Genomic DNA, 27478 nt, shown 5'->3' on the forward strand with positions numbered 1-27478 from the left:
CCCAGTTCCCAGATGCCAGCCGACCTTCCTCAGGACAGCATAAGGCTGGTGATGTTCTGTCTTTCTGCACGGAGTTGCCTCTTGTTTCTTGTGGTAACAGTGAGGTTGGGTGGGGAGCGCTTCTGGCTGACCTCCCGGTCATTCCAGGGGCCACGCTGACGTGTCCTTCCCGGGAGGGTGCGAGCACAGCCAGGGCTCCCTGTGAACACTCCACACTGACTGCTCGGTGGTCAGACACCTGCATGGGCTGGACCGGTCCCCGGACCTCTGCACCTTCTACCACACCCACAGCCTGGTGGACTCTGTGCGGGCCTATGACCAGGAGGTGGGGACCGGCAGGATGGGTGGGAGCCCTCCTGCCTGCCACGTGGCCTCCAGCCCACCACAGACCCTTCAGTCCTGCCACGGACACCCCCATCGCATTAACCCCCAAGAGGGCTTCTGGGAGGGGTGAGAATTCGACCATGAAGAAGACAGGGCTGGCCCTAACTGCAGCAGGTGAAGGCAAGGACTGGGGGTGCTTGGCTATTTGTCCCCCAAAGACCCCGACTGTGGGCTCTCACTTGATAGGTCCACCTCCACCTGAGCTCACCTGGGGGGTCGCTGCAGGGAGAGTGTGTCCTTGGGTGATTTTTCAACTCTCCCCACACCCAGCTTTACCCTCTGGGCCCCCCTGGCCCCATTAATAGTCTTTAAATAGTGTCTCTCATCCATCAGGCCTACGTGGGAGATTTTAATATTGTTTGGGAGTCCAGTGACCAGCGCCCATGTGTCCTGTGTGTCTCGGGAGGGGAAGGAGCCTCGCTCTCACATTCCTACCCCAGTACACCTGGGGTCAGGGGTAGCAGACCCAGGCTTTGTTCCGGCAGAAGCTCCCTTTCTGTGAACAAGTCTTCCCCCAATCCCATTATCCTCACTGGAGGCTCAGGAGGCCACAGCATCGGGGCACCTCCAGCACCAGGACTACACCCTAGGGAATTTCTCAAGAGCAGGGACCAGGCCTGGAGGCAGAGGGGAGGAGGGAGCCGGCCTCTTCAGGATCCCCGGGTCTAGGATGCCTCCTACACAGGAGGGCCTCAGACTCAGCTTAACTACCACCCGGGGTCTCCTACCCCTCCCCTGGTAGAGGGGCCCTTCAGATTCCAGGGCCCCAAGATCCTCCCCACCGACTTCTGACCCCCCCCTGCAGAGTCGGGGACTCAGAGACCCCCTCCCCGGCTTCTTTTTTCTTGGAGGCTCCCAGAATTCCCTGAAGATGTTATACTCAGGGTTTATTATGCTGAAGGATGCAAGTTAAAATCAGCAAGGAAGGGGGGATGAGCAGGGTCCAGCTTCCTCAGCTGTGGCAGCCCAGGGAAGCCCACCTGAGTCCTGAAGTGCAGGGTTTATTGGGGTCTGTCACGTAAATGTGGGGACCACTATGTGCCTGACCTTGGCCTCCAGCCCCCAGGGGCGACTCAGGAAGCCCCACCGTGTATCATGCCGTCAGCACAGACCAGTCTGGAGCGAGCCCCACGGAGCATGGACACTCCCAAAAGACTCAAGGTGACCTCCTAGAGCCAGGAGCAGAGGCCCGGCCTCTCTGTGGGCAGGTGAACCCACACCACACAGGCCCTGGTGCAGTGCCCATTCCATGTGATCAGCATGAGTGCACGTGGGTCAGCCAGTGTCTGTGTGTCTCAGCCTGTAACCACAGACCACACTGTCCTGCTCTGCTCCCAAGAGCGAGGCCAATGGAGGGACAACGCGGGTGGGAACAAAGCCGGGTCATGGTCAGGCTGGGTGAGAAAGGGTCCGAGGAGCGAGAACCCGGCTGCCCTTGCCTGGTGAGCCGAGAGCTGACGTCCGCCCTGTGGTCAGTCCATCTCCCCACATCCCGAGGTAGAGCTGCCTTTCCTGCACCCTGGGGCAGGGTCATGACTGTGTATACAGCAGGACGCACAGCAGTGCACACAGCAGGCCTGATGCCTGCCCTTGGCATGTAGTCGGGGGCTTGGTGAGGGTGGAACATCCCGACAGGATGTGGGCCGACCCTGGGGAGGATGTAAGGGTGAAGTGTTTGGGAGCCTCTGGAGGGAACCCTCACCTGTCTGCACAGGTGGATTGAGGACACAGACCAAGGGCGGGCAGGTGGGGAGCCCAGTCCTGGGTCATCCCTGAGGCTGGAGGAGGGGTGTGGAGATGGGGGTGATGGCGGTGGGGATGAGGGACTGATCACAGGACAGTGAGGAGACAGAGGATCCGAGACAGCGGGGAAGGTGGAAGACTGTGCCTGATGGGAGGACGGAGAGACCAGCAGGCGGCGCTGTAGGCACGGGTAGCAGGCCTCCTCCCTGCAGGGTGGCGCCAGAGCCCCGCACCGCTGGAAACCACGGGGTGTCCGGACAGAACCCCAGAGGATGGGGGGGCCATATGGGTGGGAAGAGTTTGGAAAAGTCACCTTATCTCCACATGTCCTGGGAGAGGGTTCCCTGCTCCAGCCTCTTTCCTTAGAGTCTCCCCACCTGGGGAAGTCAGCACACTCAATAGCTGGTCGTGTAAGGCTTGGAATTCGTCGGGAGGATGAAAGGGAAAAGGGGGGAAGGAATGAGAAATATGCTCTATGTATTTGGACAGCACATGACACTCTAATTTCCAATCAGGAAGAGGAATTTCCCAAAGGCTCAGGCTGCCCCTGTAACCAGAATGGGGCTTGAAGCAATCCTGCCACTTTGTGGCCAGTTTCAGAAACAAGTTGAAGACACTTGCTCAGGGGCACTGCAATCCACAACGCCTGCAAAGTTGTAAGTGACAACTATCGTAGAAAAATGTCTCGGGGTAAGTAACTGAAAACAACTTGAAAACAAGGCAGAATTGCAGGAACCGGATTGCAAGAGGTAGATTGGACTTGCCGTTAAAGCACATGTAAGCTGCTCAATATTGCCTATGATTCAGTTGGCCAAAAAGGGTGTACAGGTTGAAACCCATATGACCTTTGTGGCCAAGCAAACATGCAGGAAACACAAATCAACAAGATAAAGATGTAGCACTTTGCCCCAGTCAGAATGGCCAACCTCACAAAGTGTAAAAACAACAAATGGAGGAGAGGGTGTGGAGAAAATGGAACCCTGCTACGTTGATGGTGGGAATATCAATTATTAACAGCCACGCTGGAGAAGGGTATGATGTTTCCTAAAAATTCTAAAAACTAGAGCTACAGGGACTTGCTGGTGACGCAGACGTTAAGAATCCAACTGCCAAGGCAGAGGACACGGGGTCGAGCCCTAGTCCAGAAAGATAACACATGCCACGGAGCAACTAAGCCAATGCACCACAACTACTGAGCCTGTGCTCTAGAGCCCATGGGCCACAACTACGGAAGCCTGGCACCGAAAGCCAGTGCTCTGCAAGAACACACACCACTGCAATGAGAAGCCTGCACACTTCAATGAAGAGTAGCCCCAACTTCCTGCAACTGGAGAAACCCCACACTAAATAACGAAGATCCAACACAGGCAAAATTAATTACTTAATTAATTAAAAAACAATAGAGTTACAGAGCATACGGCACTACCACTCCTGGGGATATATTGTGGGATAACCATAAATCGATAGGACAGAGGAACTTCAACTATTACTGCAGCATTTTTGCAGGATCCTTGACTTGGAAACAATATAAATGTAATTGGAAGGAAAAAATGGATAAACATGATATGGTACTTATATACAATGGAATAGTACTCAGCCATGAAATCAATGAAATAAGGCCAGTTGCAGCAACTCGAGTGGACTTAGATAAGATCATTCTAAGTGACAAAAGTCAGACACAAAAACACACTTAGCACAAGATACTATTTATAGGTGGAATATAAAAATGGTTACACATGAACTAAATTACAAAACCGAAAAAGGGTCAAACATTTACAAAACACACTTACGGATGATAAACGGGAAAGGTGGGGTGGGGTGAGACATAAACCAGAGGGTTGAAATTGACACAGATACCGTTCCAAAGACCAAATAGGTAATCGACAAAATATACTCTATAGCTCAAGAAGTGGACTCAACACACTCTAGTCACCAGAAAAGAATATATACGACAGGTAAGAATCTTAAAACAATTTACAGATGTCTCTCTGTAAGTGAAACAAGTGGATGTGCAGCAGCAAGAAAGACAACTTTGAAAATCACCTTTACCAAATAATAAAAATACATTAAAACAAAAAACAAAAAAAAAGACACAGAAAGAAAATATTACAAAATTCGTTCAGGGGATGTGAGGCAAACATCATTGACCACATTTAGACACACAACTGGATGAGATATAAGGCTGGACACTCCTGGGGCTGAGAGGATTGGAGAGGTTGGGTGGACAAATGCAGACCCTTTACAGTAATACTGTGGTACCCATTCCATGGGTCCCAAATCTCCAGGTTTAAGGGACTCTTCCTGCATCGAAAACATGCATGGGAAACCCAGAGGATGGTACACCGTGTGATCGGAAAGGTTTCTAAAACGCACCTCGTTTTTCATCTCCTGGTGCACGGGCCCGCCATTCCAGCCGCGGTACTGACAATCTCCCCACCTGGAGAATCAGCACCTCTAACCTCCGGTTTCGTACAGTTTCTGATTTGTCCACAGGCTGAAAGGGAAGAGGGGAAACCAATGAGAGACCAGCTCTAGGTGTTGGGACAGGCACATGTCACTCTAATTTCCCATCAGGAAGAAGGATTAAGCACAGGCTCAGCCCGCGCCCTGGAACCAGAATAGAGCCTGAAGCAGTCCTGCGGTTTTGCGGCCAGCTCGCAAAAAAGCGAGTTGAAAAATGCAGCTCAGAGGCACTGCCATTCACAAACCTGCCGAGTTATTATTGAGACGTATCGTCCAAAAGTATATTGAGGGAAGGCAACAAAGAGGATTTGAAAGCAAGTCAGAATTGCAGGAAACAGATTTCAGGAAGTACATTCGAATCGCCTTTAAAGCACATGAATAGCGGCAAAACGTTGACAATGATGCTGTTGGAAAAAAAGCGCGTATGCGTTTTATCCTGAATATATCCAGGAAAAAACGCATACGCGCTTTTTGGCCAACCAAGCAAGTGGGAAATGCAAAACAGCACTACAAAGAACTCTCACTTCCCATCGGTCAAAAGGGCCATCATGAAAAAGCTGTAAAAACCAGAAATGCAGGACAGGCCATGGAGAAAAGGGAGCCTTGTTACACTCATGGGCGGGATGTAAATTGCCAACAGCCACTCTGGAGAAGTGTATGGTGTGTCCTAAAACATCTAAAAAACACAGCTGGAGAGCATAGGTCACTTCCACTCATGGGCGTATAAATTGGGAAAACTAAAAGTCAACAAAACACAGGCACATCAAAATTTAGGGCTGCTCTGTTTACAAGAACTTCGACTTCGGTACACCTTACATATCCCAGGAACGAGAAAAATGGATAAAGAAGTTGTGGTACTTACGTACAACGGAATAACACTCAGCCATGAAATCAATGTCAAAACGCGAGTAGCAACATGCTGAGTGGATTTAGGTACGATGATTCTAAGTGAAATAAGTCACACAGAAAAATAAACATATCATAAGACATCACTTACAGAGGGAATGTAAAAATCACTACACATGAAGTGAATTACAAAACAGAACAGAGTCACACATTTAGCAAACACATTATGGCTGCTTAAGGGGAAAGGTGAGGTGGGGAGATGCATAAAACACGGGTTTGAAATTAGCACAGATACCGTTCCATGAACCAACTATATAATAGTCAAGACTTACCTGTTGCTTCATGAATTGGACTCAACACACCCTATTCAGCACAGAAGAATATATCTTACTAGTAAGAATCTTAAAACCTATGTATTTATATCTCTCTGTAAGTGAAACATGTGGGTGTAAAGCTGCGTAAACACAGCACGGAAAACCAGCTAAACGCCATTATAAAAATAAATTCCAAGAAAAAAAAACAAAGACACTGAAAGAGAAAGACATTCTTACAAAATTCATTCAGGGGCTGTGATGCAACTTGGATTGACCACATCTAGACACAGAGACGGATGAGACATAAGGACGGATACTTTTGGGGATGAGAGGAGTGGTGAGCTTGGGTGAGCAAATGCAGACCCTTTAAAGTAATACTGGTCGATAACCACTCCATGGGTCCGAAATCTCCAGGATTAAGGGACTCTTCCTGCAGTGAAAACATGCATGGGAAACCCAGAGGATGGTACACCGTGTGATCGGGAAAGGTTTCTAAAACGCACTTCGTCTTTCATTTCCTGGTACACGGGCTCGCCATTCCAGCCGCTGTACTGACAATCTCCCCACCTGGAGAATCAGCACCTCTAACTTCCGGTTTCGTACAGTTTGCGATTTGTCCGCAGGCTGAAAGGAAAGAGGGCGAACTAATGAGAGACCAGCTCTGGGTGTTGGGACAGGCACATGTCACTCTAATTTCCCATCAGGAAGAAGAATTAAGCACAGGCTCAGCCTGCGCCCTGGAACCAGAATAGAGCCTGAAGCAGTCCTGCGGTTTTGCGGCCAGCTCCCAAAAATCGAGTTGAAAAATGGAGCTCAGGGGCACTGCAATTCACAGACCTGCAGAGTTACTATTGAGACGTATCGTCCAAAAATATATTGAGGGAAGGCAACGAAGAGGATTTGAAAGCAAGGCAGAATTGCAGGAAACAGATTTCAGGAGGTAGATTCGAATCGCCTTTAAAGCACATGAAAAGCGGCAAAACTTTGACAATGATGCAGTTGGCCAAAAAGGGCGTATGCATTTTTTCCTAAATATATTCAGGAAAAAACGCATACGCCCTTTTTGGCCAACCAAGCAAACGAGAAATGCAAATCAGCACTCCAAAGAAGTCTCACTTCCCATCGGTCAAAAGGGCCATTCTGAAAAACCTGTATAAAACCAGAAATGCAGGACAGGCCATGGAGAAAAGGGAGCCTTGTTACACTCATGGGCGGGATGTAAATTGCCAACAGCCACTCTGGAGAAGTGTATGGTGTGTCCTAAAACATCTAAAAAACACAGCTGGAGAGCATACGGCACTTCCACTCATGGGCGTATAAATTGGGAAAACTAAAAGTCAACAAGACACAGGCACCTCAAACTTTAGGGCTGCTCTCTGTACAAGGAACTCGACTTCGCGAAAAATTACATAGCCCAGGAATGAGAAAAATGGATAAAGAAGTTGTGGTATTTGTGTACAATGGAATATCACTCAGCCATAAAATCAGTGTCATAAGGCTAGTAGCAGCATAATGAGTGGATTCAGGTATGATGATTCTAAGTGAAGTAAGTCACACAGAAAAAGAAACATATCATAAGACGTCACTTACAGAGGGAATGTAAAAATCGCTAGACATGAACTGAATTGCAAAACAGAACAGAGTCACACATTTAGCAAACACATTATGGCTGCTTAAGGGGAAATGTGAGGTGGGGAGATGCATAAAACACGGGTTTGAAATTAGCACAGATATCACTCCATGAACCAACTCTGTAATAGACAAGACCTACCTGTTGCTTCATGAACTGGACTCAACACCCCCTATTCACCGCAGAAGAATATATCTGACTAGTAAGAATCTTAAAACCTATGTATTTATATCTCTCTGTAAGTGAAACATGTGGGTGTAAAGCGGCATAAACACAGCAGTGAAAACCAGTTAAACCCCATTATAAAAAGAAATTACAAAAAAAAAAAAAAACAAAGACACTGAAAGAGAGAGACATTCTTACAAAATTCGATCAGGGACTGTGATGCAACCTGGATTGACCACATCTAGACCCACAGATGGATGAGACATAAGGACGGATACCCTTGGGGATGAGAGGAGTGGTGAGCTGGGGTGAGCAAATGCAGACCCTTTGAAGTAATATTGCGTGATACCCATTCCATGGGTCCCAAATCTCCAGGTTTAAGGGACTCTTCCTGCAGCGAAAACATGCATGGGAAACCCAGAGGATGGTACACCATGTGATCGGGAAAGGTTTCTAAAACGCACATCGTTTTTCATCTCCTGATGCACGGACTCGCCATTCTAGCCGCTGTACTGTCAATCTCCCCACCTGGAGAATAAGCACCTCTAACCTCCGGTTTCGTACAGTTTGCGATTTGTCCCCAGGCTGAAAGGGAAGAGGGCGAACCAATGAAAGACCAGCTCTAGGTGTTGGGACAGGCACAAGTCACTCTAATTTCCCATCAGGAAGAAGAATTAAGCACAGGCTCAGCCTGCGCCCTGCAACCAGAATAGAGCCTGAAGCAGTCCTGCGGTTTTGCGGCCAGCTCCCAAAAAAGCGAGTTGAAAAATGGAGCTCAGGGGCACTGCAATTCACAAACCTGCAGAGTTATTATGGACACGTATCGTCCAAAACTATATTGAGGGAAGGCAACGAAGAGGATTTGAAAGCAAGGCAGAATTGCAGGAAACAGATTTCAGGAGGTAGATTCGAATCGCCTTTAAAGCACATGAAAAGCGGCAAAACTTTGACAATGATGCAGTTGGCCAAAAAGGGCGTATGCATTTTTTCCTAAATATATTCAGGAAAAAACGCATACGCCCTTTTTGGCCAACCAAGCAAACGAGAAATGCAAATCAGCACTCCAAAGAAGTCTCACTTCCCATCGGTCAAAAGGGCCATTCTGAAAAACCTGTATAAAACCAGAAATGCAGGACAGGCCATGGAGAAAAGGGAGCCTTGTTACACTCATGGGCGGGATGTAAATTGCCAACAGCCACTCTGGAGAAGTGTATGGTGTGTCCTAAAACATCTAAAAAACACAGCTGGAGAGCATACGGCACTTCCACTCATGGGCGTATAAATTGGGAAAACTAAAAGTCAACAAGACACAGGCACCTCAAACTTTAGGGCTGCTCTCTGTACAAGGAACTCGACTTCGCGAAAAATTACATAGCCCAGGAATGAGAAAAATGGATAAAGAAGTTGTGGTATTTGTGTACAATGGAATATCACTCAGCCATAAAATCAGTGTCATAAGGCTAGTAGCAGCATAATGAGTGGATTCAGGTATGATGATTCTAAGTGAAGTAAGTCACACAGAAAAAGAAACATATCATAAGACGTCACTTACAGAGGGAATGTAAAAATCGCTAGACATGAACTGAATTGCAAAACAGAACAGAGTCACACATTTAGCAAACACATTATGGCTGCTTAAGGGGAAATGTGAGGTGGGGAGATGCATAAAACACGGGTTTGAAATTAGCACAGATATCACTCCATGAACCAACTCTGTAATAGACAAGACCTACCTGTTGCTTCATGAACTGGACTCAACACCCCCTATTCACCGCAGAAGAATATATCTGACTAGTAAGAATCTTAAAACCTATGTATTTATATCTCTCTGTAAGTGAAACATGTGGGTGTAAAGCGGCATAAACACAGCAGTGAAAACCAGTTAAACCCCATTATAAAAAGAAATTACAAAAAAAAAAAAAAACAAAGACACTGAAAGAGAGAGACATTCTTACAAAATTCGATCAGGGACTGTGATGCAACCTGGATTGACCACATCTAGACCCACAGATGGATGAGACATAAGGACGGATACCCTTGGGGATGAGAGGAGTGGTGAGCTGGGGTGAGCAAATGCAGACCCTTTGAAGTAATATTGCGTGATACCCATTCCATGGGTCCCAAATCTCCAGGTTTAAGGGACTCTTCCTGCAGCGAAAACATGCATGGGAAACCCAGAGGATGGTACACCATGTGATCGGGAAAGGTTTCTAAAACGCACATCGTTTTTCATCTCCTGATGCACGGACTCGCCATTCTAGCCGCTGTACTGTCAATCTCCCCACCTGGAGAATAAGCACCTCTAACCTCCGGTTTCGTACAGTTTGCGATTTGTCCCCAGGCTGAAAGGGAAGAGGGCGAACCAATGAAAGACCAGCTCTAGGTGTTGGGACAGGCACAAGTCACTCTAATTTCCCATCAGGAAGAAGAATTAAGCACAGGCTCAGCCTGCGCCCTGCAACCAGAATAGAGCCTGAAGCAGTCCTGCGGTTTTGCGGCCAGCTCCCAAAAAAGCGAGTTGAAAAATGGAGCTCAGGGGCACTGCAATTCACAAACCTGCAGAGTTATTATGGACACGTATCGTCCAAAACTATATTGAGGGAAGGCAACGAAGAGGATTTGAAAGCAAGGCAGAATTGCAGGAAACAGATTTCAGGAGGTAGATTCGAATCGCCTTTAAAGCACATGAAAAGCGGCAAAACTTTGACAATGATGCTGTTGGCCAAAAAGGGCGTATGCGTTTTTTCCTGAGTATATTCAGGAAAAAACGCATACGCCCTTTTTGGCCAACCAAGCAAGCGGGAAATGCAAATCAGCACTCCAAAGAAGTCTCACTTCCCATCGGTCAAAAGGGCCATGCTAATAAAACTGTAAAAACCAGAAATGCAGGACAGACCATGGAGAAAAGGGAGCCTGGTTACGCTGATGGGCGGGATGTAAATTGCCAACAGCCACTCCGGAGAAGTGTATGCTGTGTCCTAAAACATCGAAAAAACACAGCTGGAGAGCACAGGGCACTTTCACTCATGGGCGAATAAATTGGGAAAACTAAAAGTCAACAAGACACTGGCACCTCAGAGTTTAGGGCTGCTCGTTTTACAAGAACCTCGACTTCGGTACACCTTACATATCCCAGGAACGAGAAAAATGGATAAAGAAGCTGTGGTACTTATGTACAATGGAATATCACTCAGCCATAAAATCAATGTCATAAGGCTAGTAGCAGCATAATGAGTGGATTCAGGTACGATGATTCTAAGTGAAGTAAGTCACACAGAAAAAGAAACATATCATAAGACGTCACTTACAGAGGGAATGTAAAAATCGCTAGACATGAACTGAATTGCAAAACAGAACAGAGTCACACATTTAGCAAACACATTATGGCTGCTTAAGGGGAAAGGTGAGGTGGGGAGATGCATAAAACACGGGTTTGAAATTAGCACAGATACCACTCCATGAACCAACTCTGTAATAGACAAGACCTACCTGTTGCTTCATGAACTGGACTCAACACCCCCTATTCACCGCAGAAGAATATATCTGACTAGTAAGAATCTTAAAACCTATGTATTTATATCTCTCTGTAAGTGAAACATGTGGGTGTAGAGTGGCGTAAACACAGCAGTGAAAACCAGCTAAACCCCATTATAAAAAGAAATTACAAAAAAAAAAAAAGACACTGAAAGAGAGAGACATTCTTAAAAAATTCGTTCTGGGGCTGTGATGCAAAATAGTTTGACCACATCTAGTCCCACAGATGGATGAGACATAAGGACGGATACCCTTGGGGATGAGAGACGTGGTGAGCCTGGGTGAGCAAATGCAGACCCTTTAAAGTAATACTGCACGACACCAATTCCATGGGTCCCAAATCTCCAGTTTTAAGGGACTCTTCCTGCAGTGAAAACATGCATGGGAAACCCACAGGATGGTACACCGTGTGATCGGGAAAGGTTTCTAAAACGCACCTCGTTTTCCATCTCGTGGTGCACGGGCTCGCCATTCCAGCCGCTGTACTGACAATCTCCCCACCTGTAGAATCAGCACCTCTAACCTCCGGTATTGTACAGTTTGTGATTTGTCCGCAGGCTGAAAGGGAAGAGGGCGAACCAATGAGAGACCAGCTCTAGGTGTTGGGACAGGCACAAGTCACTCTAATTTCCCATCAGGAAGAAGAATTAAGCACAGGCTCAGCCTGCGCCCTGCAACCAGAATAGAGCCTGAAGCAGTCCTGCGGTTTTGCGGCCAGCTCCCAAAAAAGCGAGTTGAAAAATGGAGCTCAGGGGCACTGCAATTCACAAACCTGCAGAGTTATTATGGACACGTATCGTCCAAAACTATATTGAGGGAAGGCAACGAAGAGGATTTGAAAGCAAGGCAGAATTGCAGGAAACAGATTTCAGGAGGTAGATTCGAATCGCCTTTAAAGCACATGAAAAGCGGCAAAACTTTGACAATGATGCTGTTGGCCAAAAAGGGCGTATGCGTTTTTTCCTGAGTATATTCAGGAAAAAACGCATACGCCCTTTTTGGCCAACCAAGCAAGCGGGAAATGCAAATCAGCACTCCAAAGAAGTCTCACTTCCCATCGGTCAAAAGGGCCATGCTAATAAAACTGTAAAAACCAGAAATGCAGGACAGACCATGGAGAAAAGGGAGCCTGGTTACGCTGATGGGCGGGATGTAAATTGCCAACAGCCACTCCGGAGAAGTGTATGCTGTGTCCTAAAACATCGAAAAAACACAGCTGGAGAGCACAGGGCACTTTCACTCATGGGCGAATAAATTGGGAAAACTAAAAGTCAACAAGACACTGGCACCTCAGAGTTTAGGGCTGCTCGTTTTACAAGAACCTCGACTTCGGTACACCTTACATATCCCAGGAACGAGAAAAATGGATAAAGAAGCTGTGGTACTTATGTACAATGGAATATCACTCAGCCATAAAATCAATGTCATAAGGCTAGTAGCAGCATAATGAGTGGATTCAGGTACGATGATTCTAAGTGAAGTAAGTCACACAGAAAAAGAAACATATCATAAGACGTCACTTACAGAGGGAATGTAAAAATCGCTAGACATGAACTGAATTGCAAAACAGAACAGAGTCACACATTTAGCAAACACATTATGGCTGCTTAAGGGGAAAGGTGAGGTGGGGAGATGCATAAAACACGGGTTTGAAATTAGCACAGATACCACTCCATGAACCAACTCTGTAATAGACAAGACCTACCTGTTGCTTCATGAACTGGACTCAACACCCCCTATTCACCGCAGAAGAATATATCTGACTAGTAAGAATCTTAAAACCTATGTATTTATATCTCTCTGTAAGTGAAACATGTGGGTGTAGAGTGGCGTAAACACAGCAGTGAAAACCAGCTAAACCCCATTATAAAAAGAAATTACAAAAAAAAAAAAAGACACTGAAAGAGAGAGACATTCTTAAAAAATTCGTTCTGGGGCTGTGATGCAAAATAGTTTGACCACATCTAGTCCCACAGATGGATGAGACATAAGGACGGATACCCTTGGGGATGAGAGACGTGGTGAGCCTGGGTGAGCAAATGCAGACCCTTTAAAGTAATACTGCACGACACCAATTCCATGGGTCCCAAATCTCCAGTTTTAAGGGACTCTTCCTGCAGTGAAAACATGCATGGGAAACCCACAGGATGGTACACCGTGTGATCGGGAAAGGTTTCTAAAACGCACCTCGTTTTCCATCTCCTGGTGCACGGGCTCGCCATTCCAGCCGCTGTACTGACAATCTCCCCACCTGTAGAATCAGCACCTCTAACCTCCGGTATTGTACAGTTTGTGATTTGTCCGCAGGCTGAAAGGGAAGAGGGCGAACCAATGAGAGACCAGCTCTAGGTGTTGGGACAGGCACATGTCACTCTAATTTCCCATCAGGAAGAAGAATTAAGCACAGGCTCAGCCTGCGCCCTGGAACCAGAATAGAGCCTGAAGCAGTCCTGCGGTTTTGCGGCCAGCTCCCAAAAAAGCGAGTTGAAAAATGGAGCTCAGGGGCACTGCAATTCACAAACCTGCAGAGTTATTATTGAGACGTATCGTCCAAAACTATATTGAGGGAAGGCAACGAAGAGGATTTGAAAGCAAGGCAGAATTGCAGGAAACAGATTTCAGGAGGTAGATTCGAATCGCCTTTAAAGCACATGAAAAGCGGCAAAACTTTGACAATGATGCTGTTGGCCAAAAAGGGCGAATGATTTGTTTCCTGAGTATATTCAGGAAAAAACGCATACGCCCTTTTTGGCCAACCAAGCAAGCGGGAAATGCAAATCAGCACTCCAAAGAAGTCTCACTTCCCATCGGTCAAAAGGGCTATGCTGATAAAACTGTAAAAACCAGAAATGCAGGACAGGCCATGGAGAAAAGGGAGCCTGGTTACGCTGATGGGCGGGATGTAAATTGCCAACAGCCACTCCGGAGAAGTGTATGCTGTGTCCTAAAACATCTAAAAAACACAGCTGCAGAGCATAGGGCTCTTTCACTCATGGGCGAATAAATTGGGAAAACTAAAAGTCAACAAGACACAGGCACCTCAGAGTTTAGGGCTGCTCGTTTTACAAGAACCTCGACTTCGGTACACCTTACATATCCCAGGAACGAGAAAAATGGATAAAGAAGCTGTGGTACTTATGTACAATGGAATATCACTCAGCCATAAAATCAATGTCATAAGGCTAGTAGCAGCATAATGAGTGGATTCAGGTACGATGATTCTAAGTGAAGTAAGTCACACAGAAAAAGAAACATATCATAAGACGTCACTTACAGAGGGAATGTAAAAATCGCTAGACATGAACTGAATTGCAAAACAGAACAGAGTCACACATTTAGCAAACACATTATGGCTGCTTAAGGGGAAAGGTGAGGTGGGGAGATGCATAAAACACGGGTTTGAAATTAGCACAGATACCACTCCATGAACCAACTCTGTAATAGACAAGACCTACCTGTTGCTTCATGAACTGGACTCAACACCCCCTATTCACCGCAGAAGAATATATCTGACTAGTAAGAATCTTAAAACCTATGTATTTATATCTCTCTGTAAGTGAAACATGTGGGTGTAAAGCGGCGTAAACACAGCAGTGAAAACCAGCTAAACCCCATTATAAAAAGAAATTACAAAAAAAAAAAAAGACACTGAAAGAGAGAGACATTCTTAAAAAATTCGTTCTGGGGCTGTGATGCAAAATGGTTTGACCACATCTAGTCCCACAGATGGATGAGACATAAGGACGGATACCCTTGGGGATGAGAGACGTGGTGAGCCTGGGTGAGCAAATGCAGACCCTTTAAAGTAATACTGCACGACACCAATTCCATGGGTCCCAAATCTCCAGTTTTAAGGGACTCTTCCTGCAGTGAAAACATGCATGGGAAACCCACAGGATGGTACACCGTGTGATCGGGAAAGGTTTCTAAAACGCACCTCGTTTTCCATCTCGTGGTGCACGGGCTCGCCATTCCAGCCGCTGTACTGACAATCTCCCCACCTGTAGAATCAGCACCTCTAACCTCCGGTATTGTACAGTTTGTGATTTGTCCGCAGGCTGAAAGGGAAGAGGGCGAACCAATGAGAGACCAGCTCTAGGTGTTGGGACAGGCACATGTCACTCTAATTTCCCATCAGGAAGAAGAATTAAGCACAGGCTCAGCCTGCGCCCTGGAACCAGAATAGAGCCTGAAGCAGTCCTGCGGTTTTGCGGCCAGCTCCCAAAAAAGCGAGTTGAAAAATGGAGCTCAGGGGCACTGCAATTCACAAACCTGCAGAGTTATTATGGACACGTATCGTCCAAAACTATATTGAGGGAAGGCAACGAAGAGGATTTGAAAGCAAGGCAAAATTGCAGGAAACAGATTTCAGGAGGTAGATTCGAATCGCCTTTAAAGCACATGAAAAGCGGCAAAACTTTGACAATGATGCTGTTGGCCAAAAAGGGCGAATGATTTGTTTCCTGAGTATATTCAGGAAAAAACGCATACGCCCTTTTTGGCCAACCAAGCAAGCGGGAAATGCAAATCAGCACTCCAAAGAAGTCTCACTTCCCATCGGTCAAAAGGGCCATGCTGATAAAACTGTAAAAACCAGAAATGCAGGACAGGCCATGGAGAAAAGGGAGCCTGGTTACGCTGATGGGCGGGATGTAAATTGCCAACAGCCACTCCGGAGAAGTTTATGCTGTGTCCTAAAACACCTAAAAAACACAGCTGGAGAGCATAGGGCACTTTCACTCATGGGCGAATAAATTGGGAAAACTAAAAGTCAACAAAACACAGGCACCTCAGAGTTTAGGGCTGCTCGTTTTACAAGAACCTCAACTTCGGTACACCTTACATATCCCAGGAACGAGAAAAATGGATAAAGAAGCTGTGGTACTTATGTACAATGGAATATCACTCAGCCATAAAATCAATGTCATAAGGCTAGTAGCAGCATAATGAGTGGATTCAGGTACGATGATTCTAAGTGAAGTAAGTCACACAGAAAAAGAAACATATCATAAGACGTCACTTACAGAGGGAATGTAAAAATCGCTAGACATGAACTGAATTGCAAAACAGAACAGAGTCACACATTTAGCAAACACATTATGGCTGCTTAAGGGGAAAGGTGAGGTGGGGAGATGCATAAAACACGGGTTTGAAATTAGCACAGATACCACTCCATGAACCAACTCTGTAATAGACAAGACCTACCTGTTGCTTCATGAACTGGACTCAACACCCCCTATTCACCGCAGAAGAATATATCTGACTAGTAAGAATCTTAAAACCTATGTATTTATATCTCTCTGTAAGTGAAACATGTGGGTGTAAATCGGCGTAAACACAGCAGTGAAAACCAGCTAAACCCCATTATAAAAAGAAATTACAAAAAAAAAAAAAAACAAAGAGACTGAAAGAGAGGGACATTCTTAAAAAATTCGTTCCTGGGCTGTGATGCAACCTGGATTGACCACATCTAGTCCCACAGATGGATGAGACATAAGGACGGATACCCTTGGGGATGAGAGACGTGGTGAGCCTGGGTGAGCAAATGCAGACCCTTTAAAATAATACTGCACAACACCCATTCCATGGGTCCCAAATCTCCAGTTTTAAGGGACTCTTCCTGCAGTGAAAACATGCATGGGAAACCCACAGGATGGTACACCGTGTGATCGGGAAAGGTTTCTAAAACGCACCTCGTTTTCCATCTCCTGGTGCACGGGCTCGCCATTCCAGCCGCTGTACTGACAATCTCCCCACCTGTAGAATCAGCACCTCTAACCTCCGGTTTTGTACAGTTTGCGATTTGTCCGCAGGCTGAAAGGGAAGAGGGCGAACCAATGAGAGACCAGCTCTAGGTGTTGGGACAGGCACATGTCACTCTAATTTCCCATCAGGAAGAAGAATTAAGCACAGGCTCAGCCTGCGCCCTGGAACCAGAATAGAGCCTGAAGCAGTCCTGCGGTTTTGCGGCCAGCTCCCAAAAAAGCGAGTTGAAAAATGGAGCTCAGGGGCACTGCAATTCACAAACCTGCAGAGTTATTATGGACACGTATCGTCCAAAACTATATTGAGGGAAGGCAACGAAGAGGATTTGAAAGCAAGGCAGCATTGCAGGAAACAGATTTCAGGAGGTAGATTCGAATCGCCTTTAAAGCACATGAAAAGCGGCAAAACTTTGACAATGATGCTGTTGGCCAAAAAGGGCGAATGATTTGTTTCCTGAGTATATTCAGGAAAAAACGCATACGCCCTTTTTGGCCAACCAAGCAAGCGGGAAATGCAAATCAGCACTCCAAAGAAGTCTCACTTCCCATCGGTCAAAAGGGCTATGCTGATAAAACTGTAAAAACCAGAAATGCAGGACAGGCCATAGAGAAAAGGGAGCCTGGTTACGCTGATGGGCGGGATGTAAATTGCCAACAGCCACTCCGGAGAAGTTTATGCTGTGTCCTAAAACACCTAAAAAACACAGCTGGAGAGCATAGGGCACTTTCACTCATGGGCGAATAAATTGGGAAAACTAAAAGTCAACAAAACACAGGCACCTCAGAGTTTAGGGCTGCTCGTTTTACAAGAACCTCAACTTCGGTACACCTTACATATCCCAGGAACGAGAAAAATGGATAAAGAAGCTGTGGTACTTATGTACAATGGAATATCACTCAGCCATAAAATCAATGTCATAAGGCTAGTAGCAGCATAATGAGTGGATTCAGGTACGATGATTCTAAGTGAAGTAAGTCACACAGAAAAAGAAACATATCATAAGACGTCACTTACAGAGGGAATGTAAAAATCGCTAGACATGAACTGAATTGCAAAACAGAACAGAGTCACACATTTAGCAAACACATTATGGCTGCTTAAGGGGAAAGGTGAGGTGGGGAGATGCATAAAACACGGGTTTGAAATTAGCACAGATACCACTCCATGAACCAACTCTGTAATAGACAAGACCTACCTGTTGCTTCATGAACTGGACTCAACACCCCCTATTCACCGCAGAAGAATATATCTGACTAGTAAGAATCTTAAAACCTATGTATTTATATCTCTCTGTAAGTGAAACATGTGGGTGTAAAGCGGTGAAAACACAGCAATGAAAACAAGCTAAACCCCATTATAAAAAGAAATTACAAAAAAAAAAAAAAAACAATGAGACTGAAAGAGAGGGACATTCTTAAAAAATTCGTTCCTGGGCTGTGATGCAACCTGGATTGACCACATCTAGCCCCACAGATGGATGAGACATAAGGACGGATACCCTTGGGGATGAGAGGAGTGGTGAGCCTGGGTGAGCAAATGCAGACCCTTTAAAGTAATACTGCGTGACACCCATTCCATGGGTCCCAAATCTCCAGTTTTAAGGGACTCTTCCTGCAGTGAAAACATGCATAGGAAACCCAGAGGATGGTACACCGTGTGATCGGGAAAGGTTTCTAACACGCACCTCGTTTTCCATCTCGTGGTGCACGGGCTCTCCATTCCAGCCGCTGTACTGACAATCTCCCCACCTGGAGAATCAGCACCTCTAACCTCCGGTTTTGTACAGTTTGCGATTTGTCCCCAGGCTGAAAGGGTAGAGGGCGAACCAATGAGAGACCAGCTCTAGGTGTTGGGACAGGCACATGTCACTCTAATTTCCCATCAGGAAGAAGAATTAAGCACAGGCTCAGCCTGCGCCCTGGAACCAGAATAGAGCCTGAAGCAGTCCTGCGGTTTTGCGGCCAGCTCCCAAAAAAGCGAGTTGAAAAATGGAGCTCAGGGGCACTGAAATTCACAAACCTGCAGAGTTATTATTGAGACGTATTGTCCAAAAATATATTGAGGGAAGGCAACGAAGAGGATTTGAAAGCAAGGCAGAATTGCAGGAAACAGATTTCAGGAGGTAGATTCGAATCACCTTTAAAGCACATGAAAAGCGGCAAAACTTCGACAATGATGCTGTTGGCCAAAAGGGGCGTATGCGTTTTTTCCTGAGTATATTCAGGAAAAAAATGCATACGCACTTTTTGACCAACCAAGCAAGTGGGAAATGCAAATCAGCACTACAAAGAATTCTCACTTCTCATCGGTCAAAGTGGCCATGCTGATAAAACTGTAAAAACCAGAAATTCAGGACAGGCCATGGAGAAATGGGAGCCTTTTTACCCTCATAGGCAGCAGGTAAATTGCCAACAGCCACTCTGGAGAAGTGTATGGTGTGTCGTAAAACATCTAAAAAACACAGCTAGAGAGCATAGGGCACTTCCATTCATGGGCGTATAAATTGGGAAAACTAAAAATCAACAAGACACGGGCACCCCAAACTTTAGGGCTGCTCTGGTTACAAGAACTTCGACTTCGGTACACCTTAAATATCCCAGGAAAGTGAAAAATGGATAAAGAAGTTGTGGTACTTATGTACAATGGAATATCACTCAGCCATGAAGTCAATGTCATAAGGCTAGTAGCAGCATAATGAGTGGATTTAGGTACGATGATTCTAAGTGAAATAAGTCACACAGAAAAAGAAACTTATCGTAAGATATCACTTATAGGGGGAATGTAAAAATTGCTTCCCATAAACTGAATTACAAAACAGAACAGAGTTACACATTTAGAAAACACACTTATAGCTGCTAAGGGAGAAAGGTGGGGTCGGGTGATGCATAAACCAGGAGGTTGTTGCAGTTCACACAGATAATGTTCCATAAACAAAATAAGTAATCGACAAGACGTACTGTATAGCTGAAAGAACTGGACTCAGCACACTTTTGTCAGTGGAAAAGAATATATAAGACTGGTAAGAATCTGTAAAAGAATTTATTGATATCTCTCTTTATGTGAGTCAAGTGGATAGATGTAGAGCAGCAAGAAACACAGTATTGAAAATCAGCTATATCCCATTATAAAGTTAAATAACAAAAACAAAAAAAAGACATTGAGATAGAGAGATATTCTTACAAAATTTGTTCAGGGGCTGTGATGCAACCTGGACTGACCACATCTAGACACACAGCTGGATGGGACCTAACGCTCTACACTCGTGGATCTGAGAAGCTTGGAGAGAATGGAACAGCAAGTTTAGCCCTTTTAGAGTAATACTGCCTGATCCTCATTCCATGGGTCCCATATCTCCAGGTGCAGGGGACCCTTCCTACAACTAAAACATGCATGGCACATCCGGAGGATTGTACACCTTCTGATCGGGAAGAGTTTGGAAAAGTCACCTCATCTCCACGTCTCCTGGTATTCGGGTTCCACCCTCCAGCTCCTTTCCTTAGAGTCTCCCCACTTTGAGAAGGCAGCACACTCAACAGCCGGTTTTGCACAGCTTGGAATTTTCCGGGTGACGAAGGGGAATGGGGGGATGGAATGAGACACAAGCCCTAGATGTTTTGACAGGCATATGCCACTCTAGTTTCCTAATCTGGAAGAAGAATTTCCCTATCCTTCAGGTGCCCCAGTAACCGGAATAGGTCTGTAGAAATCCTGCCCCTTTGTGGCTGCTTCCCTAAACAACAAGTTGAAAACTGGTGCTCAGGGGCACTGCAATTCACAGACATGCAGGGTTGTAATTGACACCTCTAATGGAGTCATTTCTTCAGCCAAGTGTTCGAAAACGACTTGTAAGCAAGGCAGAATTGCAGGAAAGGGATTTCAAGAGGTAGTTTGCACTCGCCATTAAAGCACATGCAAAGCTGCTGAACATCGCCAATGATGCAGTTGGCCAAACAAACCGTATGCGTTATTCCTTAATGTATTCAGGAAAAACCCTTACTCCCTTTTTGGCCAACAAAACAGGCGGGCAATGCAAATCAATACTACAAAGAGCTATCACTTCGCACCAGTCAGAATGGCCAACCTCGCAAAGTGTAAAACCTGAAATGCAGGACAGGGCATGCAGAAAAGGGAACGCTGACAAGCTGATGGTGGGAATGTAAATTGCTAACAGCCACTCTGGAGAAGTGGATGGTGATTCCTTAAAAATCTAAAAAACAGAGCTTCAGAGCATATGGCACTTCCACTCCTGGGCCTGTATCTTGGAAAAAACATAAATTAACGGGACCCAGGCACTCCAACCTTTATGCAGCCCTGTTTACAAGAGCCTCTACTTGGAAGCTACATAAAAGTCCTTGGGAGGAAGAATGGATAAGGAAATTATGGTGCATATGTACAATGGAATATTACTCAGCCATGTAATGAATGAAATAAGGCCATTTGCAGCCACTTGGAAGGACCTAGATACATTCATACTAAGTGTCATAAATCAGACAATGATAAATATCATAAGATATTACTTAACAGTGGAATCTAAAAATTGATACAAAGCTACTATCCTACAACACAGAAACAGAGTCCCAGACTTAGAACACAAACTTATGGTTACCAAACTGGAAAGGTGTGTTGGCGGCATAAATCATGAGGTTGGAGTTAGTATATACATATTTACAGGGAGAAAACTTGTAATCAACATGGACCTGCTGTAGAGCACTTGGAACTCTTCTCAACACCCTTTAGTAACCTCAATGGGAAAATAATTCTAAAATGAATATATAGTCATCTCTGTATAAATGAGTCATGTTGGTGTACATCAAAAATGAACACAGCATGGTAAATCAACTATACTCCATTATAAATTTGAAATTAAATTACAGAAGAGAAAAATGACCACTAAATTCATTTAGTCGCGGTGAACGTGCTAGTGTCACATCCCTGGACACAGACCCAATTTGGTCCCAAGGCTGGACGGTTGTGGGCCTGAGGACCTCGGGAGGATACGCTAGCTAATTCACCCCCCTTGAACCTGTAGTACCTGGTCCCCTCTGCATGGGATCACAATCTCCAGATCTAAGTGTGCCCTCATACTACTAAACCAACCCTCTGACACCCAAAGGATGGTGGACTCTCTGGGCTGGATGACACTTGGAAAATCACCTGGTCTCAACGTATCCTGGTGTTTGTGTTCCGACCTCCAGACTCCTTCATTAGGGTCATCCCACTCTGCAAGACAGCACCCTCAACAGGTGATTTTGCAGGGGTTTGTGTTTGTTCGGGGGATGAAGGGCAAGGGGGAAGAAGGAATGGGACAGAAGCCCTTACATGTTTGGTCAGGCACATTCCACTCAATTAAAACCCAGGCAATTTAAAACCCAGGAACAGGACTTTCCCTACGTCTAAGGTTTTGTCAGTAACCAGATAGGGACAGTAGAAATCCTGCCGCCTTCTGTTTCCCATAACAACAACTCTAAAAACTGGACCTTATAGGCACTTCATATTCACAATGCCTGGGGAGCTGTAAATGACAACAGCCCTCAAAAAACGTCTTAGGGTAGGTAATCGAAATAGACTTCAAAACAATGCAAACTTTCAATAACCATTTTCAAGGGGTAAATTTTACTCACACTGTTCAAAAAAGAAAAAAAGAAAGCACATATGAAGATGCTCACCATTGCTTTCTGTTAGACAAATGCAAATCAGATGTACAAAGAAGTATCACCTGGAACCACTCAGAATAGCCATCATCACAATGTCTGCAAACACGAAATGCTTCAGATGGTGTGGGAAAAACAGAAACCTACTACTTATTATTATTTTTTTTAATCTGCGTTGGGTCTTCCTTGCTGCGCGCGGCTTTTCTCTAGTTGCAGCAAGCGGGGGCTACTCATCGTTGGGGTACGCAGCCTTTTCTTTGTGGTGGCTTCTCTTTTTGTGGAGCACAGGCTCTAGGCACACAGGTTTCAGTAGTTGTGGCACGTGAGCTCAGTAGTTGTGGCTCGTGGGCTCTAGAGCGCAGACTCAGTAGTTGTGGCTCACGGGCTTAGTTGCTCTGTGGCATGTGGGATCTTCCCGGGCCAGGGCTCGAACCTGTGTCCCCTGCACTGGCAGGCAGATTCTTAACCACTGTGCCACCAACACTACGCTATTGGTGGCAATGCCAATCGGTAACAGCCACTATGGAACACAGAATGGAGGTTACCAGAGCAAGGGGAGGCGGGAGGGATAAATTGGAAATTGGGATTGACATATACACACCACTATATATAAAAGAGATAACAAATAAGGGCCTACTGTATAGCCCAGGGAACTTTACTCAATACTCTGTAATGACCTGTATGGGAAAGGAATCCAAAAAAGATTGGATATATGTAAAACTCCTTCACTCTGCTGTGCAGCAGATAGTAACACAACATTGTAACTCAACTATACTCCAAAAAAATGAAATTGAAATGAAATGAAATAAAATAGAGCTACCAGATGATCCAGCAAGTTCACTCCTGTGTGCATATCTGGAGGAAAGCATAAATTGAAAAGACACATCTTCCCCAATGTTCACTGCAACACTCTTTACAATAGCGAAGACATGGAAGCAACCAAAATGTCCATCAACATATGAATATAGGTAAAGAATATGTGGTACATATATATAATGGAATATGACTCAGCCATAAAATAGAAGAAAATAATGCCAATTGCAGTAACATGGATGGACCTAGAGATGATTGTACTAAGTGAAGTAAGTCAGACAGAGTAAGACAAATATTGTATGATATCACTTCTAGGTGGAACCTAAAAATTGATACAAATGAACTAACTTACGAAACAGAGGCAGACTCACAGACTTGGAAAACAAACTTATGGTTACCAAAGGCGAAAGGTGGGGGGTAGGGATAAATCAGGAACTTGGGGTAAACATACGAATACTACTATATATAACATAGATAAGCAACAAGGACCTACTGTATAGTACAGGGAACTCTACTCAATATTCTGGGAGTACCCTTATCAGAAAAGAATCTGAAAAAGAATGAATATATGCATATGTGTAACTGAATCACTTGCTGTGCAGCTGAAATGAACACAACATTGTAAATCAACTATACTCCAATAAAATTTAAATTACAAAATAAAGAAAATCACCTATATGTCAAAAGAAAAAAAAGAATTCCCATATATTTTTATGGCTTGATAGCTTACTTTTTTAGTGCCCAATATTATTCCATTCCCAGAATATATTAATACTATATCATTTCATTCACCTATTGGAGGACACCTTAGTTTCATTCACATTTTGGCAATATTGAATTAGGTGCTATAAATATCCATATGCAGGTTTTCGACTGGAAGTATGTTTTAAACTACTTTCAGTAAATATCCATGAGAACACTTGCCGGATTGTACACTAAGGGAATGTTCAATATTATAGCAAGTGTCACTCAGACTACCAAAGTAGCTGTATTATTTTTCATTTCCACCAATAACAAATGACATTTTCTATTGTTCCACATCCCCTACAGAATTTGTTCTTGTCATTGTTCACATTTTAGCCATTCTAAGTGTTACATAGTGGTATGTAATTGTATTTTTAAATTGCTTTTTCATGGCAGCATGTAATCTGGATTATTCTTCTGTATACTTATATGCATAGTGTCTACTTTCTTTGGTGAGGTGTCCATAAAGTATATTGGTCCATATTTTATTTAGGCTGCTTTCATTTTTTTCTACCCAATCTGTATTTGTTTTATTTATTTTTGTGCCTTATTGCATTAGCAAGGACTTGGAGTAAAATATGGAAAAGGAGTCATGAAAGGGGACATCCTTGTTTTTACCTGAACTTAGTGGAAAAGCTTCATGTTTTTGACCATTAATCATGATGTAAGATATAAGTTTCCTGTAGATCTTTGTTATCAACTTGAGAAAGTGCCAGTCTATTTCTTTAACTGAGAGTTTTTATGAAGAATGGGTGTTAGATTTTTTTGAAGGTCTTCTGAATGTATTGATATGCTAATGATTGTCTTTAGGGTGTTGATATGATGGATATAATTATTTGATTTTAGAATGTTGAACCAACCTTGCATACCTGGGATTATTCCCTCTCATTCATGATATAAAATTCTCTCAAAATATTGTTGGATTTGATTTGTTAATATTTTGTTGAGGATTTTTGCATTGATGTTCCTGAGAGATATTGGTCAGTTTTCTTTACTATTCATATGTTCCTCTAAGTTTGGATGTTGTGGATTTAGTGTCAGACATTCATTTGGGAAGATTCTCGGTCATTTTTAAAAAATATTTTCTTTTCTTCGTTATCTTTATTCTCCTCCTGCTATACCCGTTACGTATAGGTCACAGCATTTTTCATTGTTCCACAATTATTGATTACTCTGTTCTGTTGATTCCTTTCCTGCCCATTTTCTCTTTTCTTTTGAGATTTAAAGGTTTCTCTTGATATGTCTTCAAGCTCACAGATATTTCTCCTCAGCCAGCTCTTTGACTGCTAAAGCAAAATACAAGAGACTTGGTATTTTATAAACAACAGAATATTTTTGTTTTCTCATAATTGCTGAGGCTGAAAAGTTCAAGAACAAGTTACCAGGGGCTTCCCTGGTGGTGCAGGGGTTACGAATCTGCCTACCAATAAAGGGGACACGGGTTTGAGTCCTGGTCCGGGAAGATCCCACGTGCCATGGAACAACTAAGCCCGTGCAACACAAATACTGGGCCTGTGCTCTAGAGCCCACAGGACACAACTACTGAGCCCGTGTGCCACAACTACTGAAACCCGCACGCCTAGAGCCTGTGCTCCGCAACAAGAGAAGCCACCCAATGAGAAGCCCGCGCACCACAACAAAGACCCAACGCAGCCAAAAAATTAATTAATTAATTAATTAATTTTTAAAATTTTTTTAAAAAAAGAACAAGTTGCCAGCTGACTTAGTGTCTGGTGAGGGACCAATTTCTGGTTCATAATGTGGGTCTTCTCGCTCGGCAATGAAATCATGTAATGGGCATAAGATCTTCTGTGTGCTACATTTATTAGGTCACTAATTCCATGTTTGAGGTCTCTGGCCTCATGACCTAATCACCTCCCAAAAGCCCCACCTCCTAATACCATCAACATGGGAGCTGGGTTCCAAAATTTTTAAATTAGAGGTACAAAATGTTTACACCATAACAGGGACCACAGAGTTAACTGATTTTTCCGTTCATGTTAAAGGTTTGCACATTTATATTTATTATATAACCCCAAAACCCTTGTTTCTTTTTTAAGATTCTTTTCCCATAAACGTCAGTACAGACCATTGAGTAGAGTTCCCTGTGCTATAAAGCAGGTCCTTATCAATACTTACCTATTTTATATATAGTAGTGTGTATATGTCAGTCCCAGTCTCCCAATTTATCCCTTCCCCACTTATCCCCTGGTAACCATACGTTTGTTTTCTATATCCATGACTCTATTTCTGTTGTGTAAATAAGTTCATTTGTACCTTTTTTTTCTTTTTTAGATTCGTCATATAAGCAATATCATATGATATCTGTCTTTCTGTGTCTGACTTGCTTCACTCAGTATAACAATCTCTAGGTCCATCCGTGCTGCTACAAAACCCTTTATTGTTAAGGATAACTCTCAATGTTTTCCAGTATCATCAGCAATTCTTTCTGGCAGACACGTGATAACACCTTTTAAACAGGGATATTGAGACCAAGGCTCCTGACCTGCAAACAAACAAAACATCATTCATATAGTGAAAACTTTGCACGCCAAAGGATGAAAGCACTTGGTCTAAATCCCTTTGCACCCACTGCTGACAGAGGGCAGAGGAGTTTGACTCACTAATCTTCCTTATGTGCACTTCTTCCTAATGGGTTATTCCATCTAAAACTTACAAGAAGCGGGAATGCATCATGGGACACACCAATCTCTACTACAGATTCTGAAGCAGCATAAAAAAAACAAAAACATAAACAAACACATGATGAATCCATCCAAAGGGTTCTGTCCACATTGTTACAATAGTTTCCCTCACACTGTGAACCCTTTTCAAACCCTATCACTTGAACCTATTTTTATTTTTTTCAACAAAAATAATGTTAATCTGCAGTCACACGCTCCAGTAATATTACACTATCCCTTGTGCAAGTATGTAGGGATTTGAGGAGCTATGGGAGGCTATCATGAGAGGTTGCCTAGAGTAATTAGGACATTTCATTTAATGTTGGCTCTTCTCCCTAAGATGTCTGCTGTCCTCTTCTTTTTGTAGCTACTAGCATTGAGAAAGTGACTAAGATAAGGCCCTGCTCTTTTACTGCCCATGAATGCAGCTGCGATTAACCCCACAGACCTTGGTGCTTCCAGAATCCCCTGAACCTACTGACCCTTCATGCATGGCATGACATAGATAAGGATGGTGACGTGTATACTTGTATAGAGCATGCTATAAAATTTTCGACTCTTCCCTTCCTCATAATTCCAAAGAATAGATTTCTTTGGATTTCTGCTTAATGCTACTGGAATTGGTACGTAAGTTGAGGGAGGTATCAGGGCACACCAAAAGAGAGGATAACTGCACAGAAAATACAAGCAGGTACATTTCTGTGTAGTTTCAAGCAGCTTATTTGCTATATCAATCATGGT

The 27478-nt window shown here is 44.2% G+C and overlaps 1 protein-coding gene across 1 annotated transcript in view; it reads right to left on the reverse strand.

Annotated features, from left to right (window-relative positions):
• Window positions 1–3671: 3671 nt before the first annotated feature.
• LOC309628512 (uncharacterized protein) overlaps window positions 3672–27478 on the reverse strand; it is a gene marked incomplete at its 5' end in the record, with an annotated part of 66583 nt that continues 42776 nt past the window's right edge. The window contains 4 exons of the mRNA XM_082391605.1: window positions 3672–4170; window positions 13267–14300; window positions 15017–15137; window positions 16773–16893. Of these exons, the coding sequence (XP_082247731.1) occupies window positions 14120–14300; window positions 15017–15137; window positions 16773–16893 (423 nt within the window). The 3' untranslated portion in view covers window positions 3672–4170; window positions 13267–14119. The remainder of the gene's footprint in view (window positions 4171–13266; window positions 14301–15016; window positions 15138–16772; window positions 16894–27478) is intronic.

The sequence above is a fragment of the Balaenoptera borealis genome (genome assembly GCF_965194805.1).
Source record: "Balaenoptera borealis genome assembly, chromosome: 4".
In the NCBI taxonomy this organism is placed as follows: Eukaryota; Metazoa; Chordata; class Mammalia; order Artiodactyla; family Balaenopteridae; genus Balaenoptera; species Balaenoptera borealis.